The 10,837-nt window shown below is 46.2% G+C and overlaps 2 protein-coding genes across 3 annotated transcripts in view; both read right to left on the bottom strand.

Annotated features, from left to right (window-relative positions):
- DND1 (DND microRNA-mediated repression inhibitor 1) overlaps positions 1 to 499 on the bottom strand; it is a 2,604-nt gene extending 2,105 nt beyond the window's left edge. Inside the window, exons 1-2 of the mRNA XM_015569587.1 lie at positions 171 to 499; positions 3 to 38 (exon numbers count right to left, since the gene is read on the bottom strand). Of these exons, the coding sequence (XP_015425073.1) occupies positions 3 to 38; positions 171 to 194 (60 nt within the window). The 5' untranslated portion in view covers positions 195 to 499. The remainder of the gene's footprint in view (positions 1 to 2; positions 39 to 170) is intronic.
- Positions 500 to 565: 66 nt separating this feature from the next.
- The window catches only part of HARS (histidyl-tRNA synthetase), a 14,890-nt gene continuing 4,618 nt past the window's right edge, over positions 566 to 10,837 (bottom strand). Inside the window, exons 3-14 of one of the 2 annotated variants that reach the window (XM_015569601.1) lie at positions 10,416 to 10,535; positions 8,891 to 9,010; positions 6,135 to 6,230; positions 5,349 to 5,474; positions 4,592 to 4,699; positions 4,387 to 4,485; positions 4,048 to 4,141; positions 3,681 to 3,808; positions 3,346 to 3,588; positions 1,635 to 1,751; positions 1,302 to 1,448; positions 566 to 969 (exon numbers count right to left, since the gene is read on the bottom strand). In XM_015569601.1, coding sequence (XP_015425087.1) covers positions 898 to 969; positions 1,302 to 1,448; positions 1,635 to 1,751; positions 3,346 to 3,588; positions 3,681 to 3,808; positions 4,048 to 4,141; positions 4,387 to 4,485; positions 4,592 to 4,699; positions 5,349 to 5,474; positions 6,135 to 6,230; positions 8,891 to 9,010; positions 10,416 to 10,535 — 1,470 coding nt within the window. In that variant the 3' untranslated portion in view covers positions 566 to 897. The remainder of the gene's footprint in view (positions 970 to 1,301; positions 1,449 to 1,634; positions 1,752 to 3,345; positions 3,589 to 3,680; positions 3,809 to 4,047; positions 4,142 to 4,386; positions 4,486 to 4,591; positions 4,700 to 5,348; positions 5,475 to 6,134; positions 6,231 to 8,890; positions 9,011 to 10,415; positions 10,536 to 10,837) is intronic. The other variant, XM_006772412.2, reaches the window with a different exon arrangement.

Here is a 10,837-nt window from a genome sequence, read left to right as displayed (position 1 = left end):
GCCGCCTTGTTCTCTGGATTCACCCTCTCACACCACAGCTGCTGGGGAAAGGGCAGGTCGGAATGGCGGATGGCCGCGCCCGCCCCCGCCTCGCCTGTTGTGCCGGGCCCCCAGGGCCCCCACTCCCTGCGCAGGTGGTGCTCGTTCACCCCTCGTTGGCAAACGCTTACCTCGTACTCCCGCTTGGACTGCATTGCTCTGGCGTTGGTCCGGCGTTGGTCCCTTTTATAACCTCCTCCCTAGCGGCCTCTGGAAGCTTCCCTACCCCTCCACCTCCCAAGCTCGCATTGGCTCCGAGCACGACCCCGCCTCCCACGGGGGGTGGGAGTATCCGCCGCACGTGCGCCGGGACCCTCAGGTGAAAGCTAGAAACCCTAGTGGCTGAGTTTGCAGGCCGACTCGGCTCCTGAGACATGGCTGGCACACCACGGAGGGAAGAAGGACGCAGGGGGCACCCTTCACCCCGGGCAAGAGCCTGCTGTCAGTCTGTCTCCCCATTTCCCACTGCTAAAGCGGTCAGACTGACAGGGCAGGAAGGCGCTAGGCTATAGCGACACAGACGGGCTGCAGTGGTTGAGATATTTTATTGCACCTTTGGTGACGGGTTGTGGGGAGCAGTGTCTCCTCCTGGTGGAGGGTCCTGCAGAGGGAGCCATCTCAGGCGCGGTCCTTGTAGCCTCGGGGCCAGACTGGATTGAGCCCCCAGGGCTTTCTATGGAAAATGGCACAGTAAAATTACCTGTGATTATCAATAAAATAATAAAAATAAAAAGTCTCTGTTTTGACTACTCTTCAGGTTTCCCACTGGAAGTGTGCGAAGAGGCTGAAGTATATATGCAGAGTTTTGTCTTAGCCTTAAATAGTGCCCGTCCACTTTCCTCTGAGAGTTTGCTCAATTCAGCAGATGCAAAGGGGTGGGCTTGTTCTCCTTTTGATTTCCTTCACAAGGTCTTCTCTTCGGACATCCACCTGGCCAGGATGGGGGAAGAAAGCGATATGAGCAGCTTCCACTCCACTGCTCCCTGAGTGCCCACTCCTCCCTCTGGTCATCAGGTTTGGCTCAGCTCAGAGCAGGAACCCAGAACATTCAGGGTGGACGGTGCTTCTTGGGGGAGCCAGAGACACAGGGTGTTTGTGGGCATGGAGTCTGACCCTACCAGGATCCTAATAACAGGCCCTTACATCCTTTACACGTGTGTACTTGTGAGAACACCAGGCTTTTGCTCGGGTCTTGAATGGGCATTGGCCTGCTGAAATGGCATACATTCCCTGTCCCTCAGCCTTCCTGCCCACCTACTTACCTCTTCTCTGCTGGCCACTGAACGGAGCTTGATGACCCCATCCTTGAGCTCCTGCTCACCGATGATGGCCACCAGTGGGATGCCTGTCTCCTCACAGTACTGCAGCTGGTTCAGTAACTTTGGGTTTTTCTTGTAAAGCAGCTCAGCCTGCAGGGAACCCGGGCAGAAGATGAAGGCTGACTTCTGCATTCCTCAGGATCAACCTCCTGGGGCCCAACCTGTCACCTAGCTCAGAGTTCCGCCCCAAGAAATCGCAGGATAGCAGGGTGAGCTTGTATTTAGTCTGTGCCCAGCATTCCCGTTTGCTGCCACCTAGGGGCTTGCCTCCTGTACCTTGATCCCAGCATCCCACAGCTCTGAGACGAGCTTCAGTCTCTCCTCCAGCAGCTTCTTCTGTGCGGATGCCACAAGCACCTGTGTCTCTGTAGTCCGTACTTTCTCCTCCAATGCCTGGGGAAGGTGCAGATAAAAGTCAGAGAGCTGGGCTACCCATCGTAACACCGTCAAAGAGCAAAGAGAGCAGGCCCTTGTCAGGATCCTGGGACCAAGTCCAACTCAGCCAGCTCCATCAGGGCAGGGGCCCAGTCTTCTCATCCAGCCACTGGGCATAAGGTAGCTCTTAGATGATAGAAGAAGTAAATTGGCCCTGACCAGTTTGGCTCAGTGGATAGAGCGTTGGCCTGTGGACTGAAGGGTCCCAGGTTCGATTCCGGTCAAGGGCATATACCTTGGTTGCAGGCACATCCCCAGTAGGGGGTGTGCAGGAGGCAGCTGGTCGATGTTTCTCTCTCATTGATATTTCTAACTCCCTATCCCTCTCCCTTCCTCTCTGTAAAAAATCAATAAAATATATTTAAAAAAAAAAGAAGTAAATTGACTGGGCCCAGCCAGTGTGGCTCAGTGGTTGAGTGCTGACCTATGAACCAGGGGGTCACAGTTCAATTCCCAGTCAGGGCACATGCCTGGGTTTTGAGCAGGAGGCAGCCAATCAATGATTTTCTCTCTGATATTTCTACCTCTCCCTCCCTCTCCCTTTCTCTCTGACATAAATAAAAATATATTAAAGAAAAAAATAAACTGACTAGCTTGTACATCTGACGTGCCAGAATAAATTACCTAGGGTGAGGGCAAAGGTAGCTTATTTATAGAAACTTCTAGCTTACTTCCATCTACCTTAAGGGCCCACAAGAACAGTAACACCGAAGTGATACTGTGAGCCCATCAGGCAACCCAATCAGCCCTAGCAGTTCTAGTTCCCACTTACTGTCTGCCAGTGGGGAGGGTACAGCTCATGGGGCACAACCCAGGGTGTGTGTGGATGGGGGAAGGGAGGATGCTGCTGCCGCCCCTTGTCTTTTTCTGGAACACTATCTTCATAGCTCCTACAACATAAGGCGCCTGTTGGAACAGTGACCTTAACTGGGAAGCATGGGTGGTTTCCACCTAGAGAAAAGGATGGAGCAGTGGGAAGGTCACTGCTAGAGCTTTCTCCAGGGGATGAAATGGAAGCAGCCAGTTAAGAGCAGCAGCCACAAAGGTGCACTTGAGGCCACGAGGGGTTTCCCTGGTGGTACTCCTGGTGCTAGAGTCAGGACAGCCATCTTAGGATCTCAGGGCCTCAGACACACGCTCCCCCCTCAGAGACTATCACAGCATGGTTGGGAGCAAGACTTCACAGTTAGACTGCCTGGATTCAAATGGACTCTGTCACTTAAGAGAGTCATGACTTTGGGGTATTTCATCGAAAATCTTTAGTTCTCTAAAGATAGTAAAAGTAGCTACTTTCAGAAGGCTGTTGTAAAAATTTTACCAGCCTAGATTCCTGACAGCTCAGAGGGAAGAAGGGACCCAGAACCAGATATTTTGTGAAAAAAGAATGATCAGAAATCCATAAAGCTGTCCTATAATGGGGTGGGAGTCTGTGTGGTAGTGTCCATCTTTTCTCCATTTCTCTGCAAAGATGCTCCTTGCCCAAAGTGACCCCCCGGGGGATCAAAGAAGATAGCCCAGTTGTCACTGCCTGCCCAGATTGTCTTCTACTCACCTCTAGCCTCTGCTCCACGATGGAAAAGATCCGCTCCACACCAATGCTGAGCCCCACACATGGCACCTTGCGCCCTTTGGGGTCAAACATGCCCACCAGCCCATCATAGCGGCCTCCAGCAGCCACACTGCCCACGCCCAAGGGCTCTTCCCCTGCCTGGGCCGCGGTCTGAAGCAGCACCGCCTCATAGATCACGCCAGTGTAGTAGTCCAGCCCTCGAGCAAGGCTCAGGTCGAAGGAAATCTGTGGGGACAAGAACATGTCAGTACCAGATGGGGATCAAGGACCTGAAGCCCCAGAGCACAGGGAGGGCTCCCGTCCCCAACCTGACTCACCTTGTCAGCAATGCCAAACAGGGTCAAGTACTCAAACAGCAGCTTCAGGTCTCCCAGGCCCTCCAAGGCCTGCTTGTTTTGAGACAGTTTAGGATCCTGGAGCAGCTGTTCCACCAGGGATACCCCACCTGGGGAGACAGATTTGCAAGCAAGAATGACTGATCAGAAGAAAAAAGTAGGGGCTGTATCATTTTGCCTGGATCGTACATGTATGTGTGCTCCCCCCACTCCCCGCCCACTTCCCACTTCTCTGTCTCTCTCCCATCCTCTCTCTCTCTCCTACACATACACACACGGAGAGAAGAGTTTCAGCTTTAGGATTTAGGGCAGTGGGATGGCTGATGGGGAGGCAGGGTTCACTTCTCACCATGCTGCTGGACATAGTCCCCAATGCGGTCAGCCACCTCGGGTGCGAGGCCCTTCTCTCCCACCATCTCGTTCTTTACTTCCTCCCAGGGCACCTGGGCAGACAGAGAGCAGTCAGGGACCCTTGGGCACCTTCCCCACAGAACAAGTATGAGCCCTCCTCAGGGGCAGCCTTGGAGCAGAAGCTGCCCTTCAACCTACATCCTAAGGCTAATTTTTCCCTGGTGGGCACAGAGGCAGCCCCTTCCCACCCCCGCCCCCACCCCCCTTACAGTTGTTTTCCATTTGTCAAGGCAGGGAGGGATCTGGGAATAAAGGAGTCAGATGTTTGGGTCATTACCTTGTCCAGCTTGTCCACTGACGAGCAGATGGTACGGAACTTGCTATCAGGAACCCCACAGATCGCAAACATCCCATCTAGGATGCGCCGATCATTCACCTGGGGACCCAAAGCATCTCTTTACATGACCCTCCAAAGCTTTGGTCCCTTAGGCTACTGGTCCCTCTGCACAGACTTTGCCCTCCCAGCCTTGTTCAGCTCTGACCTTGACCAGGAAGTCACCTATCTGAAGGGAATTCAGGATCTCACACATGATCTTCAGGCACTCTGCATCAGGGATCATGGGGTCAAATTGCCCAGCAATGTCGAAATCCTGCAGGGAGAGAGGCAGAGGTCCTCGGGGGTTTTTCAGAGGGGATCCTTGGGAGCTCTGCTCTTGCTCTCTCTGAAAAGCCAGTTTGCACTCATGCATAGACCACTTTTTTTTTCCATTCTCTATCATTAGCCCAGAGGAAAACCCCAGCATTCTTGTGTGTCTCACTAGTACTCATTTCCTTTCCATGTATCGGACTAGTATTCCTTCATCATCTCATTCATCTGCTTTTGCTATTTCCTCCTACCACTGGTGGGCAACCATACAGCCTTAGTCCTAGTTATTTTCTCTATTTATTCAGAAGCTCTGCCCACCAGTCTGGATTATTTCATACCTCAAATCCAATTTGCTCATCCTTTACTCTGATCCTATCACTGTGGTTTAATATGAAGAGCACTGGACCAAGAGTTCTAGTGCTGACTTTGACTTTCTTATCCCAATGATCTCTTCATTCTGCTGAGAATCAAATTTACCCATATGTAAAACGGGGAGAATTACCCGTTCTCCCTCCCCTTTGTGAAATCTATAGGAAAATACCAAAGAAACCTAAGAGTTAGCATTATCTGGGGCACCCAGTTTGCTCAGGACACCATGAGTGCTCAGCAGATGCCACTGGCTTGAGGGAGGGCCAAGTTAGCCACATACTCACACACTGGTAGAATTCCCGATATCGGCCACGGGTCATGGCTGGGTTATCCCGCCGATATACTTTTGCTATGTGGTAGCGTTTAATGTTGGTCAGTTTATTCATTGCCAAATATCGAGCAAAAGGAACCTGATAACAAGAGTTAAGGAGAAAGCCCCTCCTAGCACAGTCTGGAAGCTGATTATCATCACCAACAGAAGCAAGGGTCTCCCTCCCTGCGCAGGTAAAGCCAACACCCGTAAGATTAATGGCATTTCTGAACATTAAAAAAGAAACAACAACTTTGTGAACATAAGGGGCAGCTGACGTCTCAAAAAAGATTAAGGCTCCTTTCACTTTGGTAGTGTTTCCACCATGGTCTCTGCTGAGCACAGCAGGGGCTGGGTACGTGGGTCAGGGAGCAGAAAAAGGGCCCCACGTGGGATCTCTGGGCAGATGATTTTCTGGCTTAGCTTGGAGATAAAGGAAATGCTACTGGTCAGTTAAGAACTTTGTCCACTGGACAGGGAAGGGGAGCGGTATTCTGGAACCAAGGCATTGCCGGTAGAGTTAAAACTGGGCCCTGACATAAAGCTGAGGTCTCACTCAGATTTCAGAAAACTTCTAAGGCTATGCTCTGTTTAGCCAAAGTCCTGCTCCTGGTTTAGAGAAATAATTCCCCTGGTTGCCAAAGGCGTCATATTTGATCCCACTCAGGTCTGGCTGTCCCCAAACCTGAGCTAGCAATAGCCCCAGCCCAGTGAAGGCCAATCAACCCGAAGTGTCAAGAGCCCACACGTAGAAAGATACAGTGAGGTCATAGCGAAGGGACAGCAGCTCCCCGCCCTGGTCTTTCAGGTCATAGATAAGCTTAGAGTCTTCTCCATACTTTCCAGTCAGGGTTTCCTGAAGAAAACATAAAGAAATGTGGTCACAATGATAAGTACAATTTAAAAGAAGTTTTGAAAACGAAAATTCACTTGTCTATATTTCCTCTGCCCTCTATCCCAATGGCTTATGTATTTAATTTAGTTATAATCAAAAGGAGCCCTAGCCAGTTTGGCTCAGTGGATAGAGTCCAGGGGTCCTCAAACGACGGCCCGCGGGCCCCATGCAAATACAAATATTGTATTTGTTCCCGTTTTGTTTTTTTACTTCAAAATAAGATATGTGCAGTGTGCATAGGAATTTGTTCATAGTTGTTTTTTTAAACTATAGTCCGGCCTTCCAACGGTCTGAGGGACAGTGAACTGGCCCCTGTTTAAAAAGTCTGAGGACCCCTGGATAGAGCGTCAGCCTGCAGACTGAAGGGTCCCGGGTTCGATTCCGGGTCAAGGGCACGTACCTTGATTGCAGGGTACCTGGTCCAGGCTCGTGCAGGAGGCAACCAATTGATGTGTTTCTCTCACATCGATATTTCTCTCTGTCTTTCCCACTCTCTCTAAAAATCAATGGAAAAATACCCTTGGGTGAGGATTAAGAAAAAAAGGAAACACCGATTTTGTCTTCTGCTTATCACTATTTCCATTTTGTGACAGCTGAAATTTTATTTTTAAAAGCTGCATAATATTTCAGTGAGAAGCAGCTCTGTATTCCTTCCTAGGATTACACTGTTAGGTGTTTAGGTTATTCAATTCTTTAATAAGTTCTATAACATTTAAATAAATATATTTGGGAACACGCATTTTTTTCTGAGGGTAAACTAGGGGTGGGTTATTAGTTCAAGAATCATAAATGTTTTATGACACCTGAGATTTCAACAATGTCAAAAGCAGTCCTTGCCCTGTAATATGTTCAATAACTTATTTCACCTTCTAGTTGCCAAAGTTTAAAAAGCTTGAAAAGTTCATGTTGTAGAAGCAGAAAAACTCGCACACTGGTTGGTCTTATAGGCTAAACTGTGTCCTCCACAAAATTCATATTTTAAAGTCCTATCCCCTAGTAACCTCAGAATGTGACTGTATTTGGAGATAGGATCTTTAAAGAGATAATTACGCTAAAATGAAGTCATTAGGGTGGGCCCTAATTCAATATAACTGGTGTCCTTACAAAAAGAGGAAATGCGGACACAGAGGGAAGATGCTGTGAAGATATAGGGAAAAGACCCCATCCACAAGCCATGGAGAGTCCGGGAACAGATAGATCCTCCTCTCACGGCTTCAGAAGGAAACATCTCATACTTTTAGCTCCAGACAATAAATGTATGTTTTTTAAGCCACCCAGAGTATGATACTTTGTTATGGCAACCCTAGAAAACTAATACAGTTGGTAAAAATATAAATGAGTATAATCGTTCTGCTCAGCATTCCATTTCTATAAATTGAGCCTGCAGATAAATGCCCAGCACACATGTCTGTTCTTGAATAAGACAAAGGCAGTCCATGTCCTCATGGGTCTTCTATTTAAGTGAGAAAAAACCAGCAATACACTAATGCAAGAAAACAGATAATTTCAGATAGTGATACCTGCTCTAAAGAAAACCAAACAGGTTGCTGTGATAGATAAGGGCTACTTTAGGCAGGGTAGTTGCAGAGAATTACTGGACGAATGGCATTTTAAGCTGCAATCTGAAGAGAAAATCTGCAATTTCTAATTTCTTTAACACATCAATATCTCAGTATTTTTTTAAAATTGACTTGATATATATATGTATATATATGTACATATACATATGTACATATATATAAAATATTGGTTCATTTTGTATATATATATATTTGTTTTTCCAGTTATTTATGCATTCATTGATTGATTCTTTTATGTGCCTGCAACCTTGGTGTATCAGAATGATGCTCTAATCAACTGAGCTACCTGGTCAGGGCTTGCCATCTTTAAAATTCTTATTTTAAAAACTGTATCAAATGTTTGGGAAACCAAAAGCACAAAGATGAAAATTTATATCACCCATAATCTTATCTCAGAAGCAACCACTCTTAATTAACATTTATTCAGCCTGTGTTCCTGTTTCAGTGAAACCTCAGTGCACTGAGTATTACAGTCTTCATACTGTGAATTTTACCGATATGAAACGGTGCCTTGTTATTTTTTTGTAAGTGAATGTGCATTTTGGAAGTGGCCTTTTCAAGGCAGTGCGTTAGCTCAAAGGAATGAGATAGACGTTTTATTTATTTATTTTTTCTAAATATATTTTTATTGACTTCAGAGAGGAAGGAAGAGGAAGAGAGAGATTGAAACATCAATGATGAGAGAGAATCATTGATTGGCTGCCTCCTGCATGCCCCCTATTGTGGACAGAGCTCGCAAACCCAGCACGTGCCCTTGACTGGAATCAAACCAGGGACCCTTCAGTCCACAGGCCGACACTCTATCCACTGAGCCAAACCAGCTAGGGCTAGAAGGGTTCTCTTTTGAAAGCCGCTGGCCAAAACCAGGTAAATAAAAAGCAGGACCTCTCCCTCTAAGCCAGCCCCATCCCCTTTCTCACTGGAGAAAATACTGGTCTTTGTCCACAACAGGAGAGAGGCCTTTGGGCCTCACTCTCTTGTAATCCTCTTGTTGTTCACATACCCATTCTCCCACCATGCAATTTCTTACCCTTCTCTCACCTTTAGTTCAAACACAGGTGTATCAATTACTTCTGCACCATGGCGTTTGAAGCAGCTGATGATTGTATCAAACACCTTCTCCCGAACTGCCATCTGCCGGGGATTGTAGTCTCTTGTGCCCTTGGCGTCAAAATCAGCCGAAGAACCAGGATGGGATTTAAAAAAAAAAAAAAAAAGAACAATAAGATCTATAAATATAAAAGCATGACCTCAGCAATGACAAATGCAAATTTCGATTTTCCTACAGGCCACCGAGTTGTAAAACAAGTACAACAATTCCCTATTAATCACCACACCTATTTGCTATCACCCTTCCAAGTTCCAAGTTCCTTTTAAGCTTGGTTCTATTTCCTAGGATTCTTAGGACTCTATTCTCTGAGTTTTCTTAAAAACTCTTTTTCTGGGATAACACATTTCCTGCCTCGTAGAAAGCACCTACCTGCTGACAGGCATGTGGCCAATGCAAACTGGCTTAACTACCTGAACTCCCAATGTTACAAGTAACATCCTTTCCCAACATAACTTAAAACAATCCTAATGAATATTTGTTCTCTAATTTGTTCATTTAAAAAAAACGTTTTTATTGATTTCAGAGAGAAGAAGGGAGGAGAGAGAGGTAAAAACATCGATGAGAGAAAATCATTGATCAATTGATCGGCTGCCTACTGCACACCCCCTCTTCCTCCTCTCCACTCTCTACAAAAATCAATGGAAAAAATATCCTCAGGTGAGGATTTAAAAAAAAAAAGCAAATTTTATGTTATGTATATTTTACTACAATTTAAAAAATATCTATTACTCGCCTATCTTTTACTTTGAATGGATCTTTTATCCATGCATGATTTTATGACATCACACATTGGTTATTGGAAAATATTGGTTCATTGATACCGGTTATACAGATCTTCCAAATATTGGTACACTCACTTCCTTATATAATATCAGAAAACCAGATTTGTTAATATTACCATAGATCTTAGCAAGAAAGTCTTTTTTTAAAAAATATGCTTTATTGATTTTTTTACAGAGCGGAAGGGAGAGGGATAGAGTTAGAAACATCGATGAGAGAGAAGCATCGATCAGCTGCCTCCTGCATACCCACTACTGGGAATGTGCCTGCAACCAAGGTACATGCCCCTGACTGGAATCGAATCTGGGACCCCTCAGTCCGCAGGCCGACGCTCTATCCAGTGAGCCAAACTGGTTAGGGCAGCAGGAAGGTCTTTAAGTACTGGGAAGCTGTCAAGCTCAAGGTAGACAATAGAACTTTCCTAAAATCCTAACTTTCACCCGATCACTTAAATTTTATCACTGGCAACAAATACTGTGAAATGTTTTCCTTGAAGTGACAAGGTTAACTTGGTTCATTTTTCTGAAAATATCTTCTAAATACCCTCAATCTTTAAAGTAATAGTTTATGTTGCCAAAACCGGTTTGGCTCAGTGGATAGAGCGTCAGCCTGCGGACTGAAAGGTCCCAGGTTCGATTCCGGTCAAGGGCATGTGCCCATCCTCCCTTCTCTCACCTTTAGTTCAAACACAGGTGTATCAATTACTTCTGCACCATGGCGTTTGAAGCAGCTGATGATTGTATCAAACACCTTCTCCCGAACTGCCATCTGCCGGGGATTGTAGTCTCTTGTGCCCTTGGCGTCAAAATCAGCCGAAGAACCAGGATGGGATTTAAAAAAAAAAAAAAAAAAAGAACAATAAGATCTATAAATATAAAAGCATGACCTCAGCAATGACAAATGCAAATTTCGATTTTCCTACAGGCCACCGAGTTGTAAAACAAGTACAACAATTCCCTATTAATCACCACACCTATTTGCTATCACCCTTCCAAGTTCCAAGTTCCTTTTAAGCTTGGTTCTATTTCCTAGGATTCTTAGGACTCTATTCTCTGAGTTTTCTTAAAAACTCTTTTTCTGGGATAACACATTTCCTT

Source organism: Myotis davidii, unplaced genomic scaffold (genome assembly GCF_000327345.1).
Source record: "Myotis davidii unplaced genomic scaffold, ASM32734v1 scaffold545, whole genome shotgun sequence".
NCBI classification, from domain to species: domain Eukaryota; kingdom Metazoa; phylum Chordata; class Mammalia; order Chiroptera; family Vespertilionidae; genus Myotis; species Myotis davidii.
This window is presented reverse-complemented; position numbering and strand designations above follow the sequence as displayed.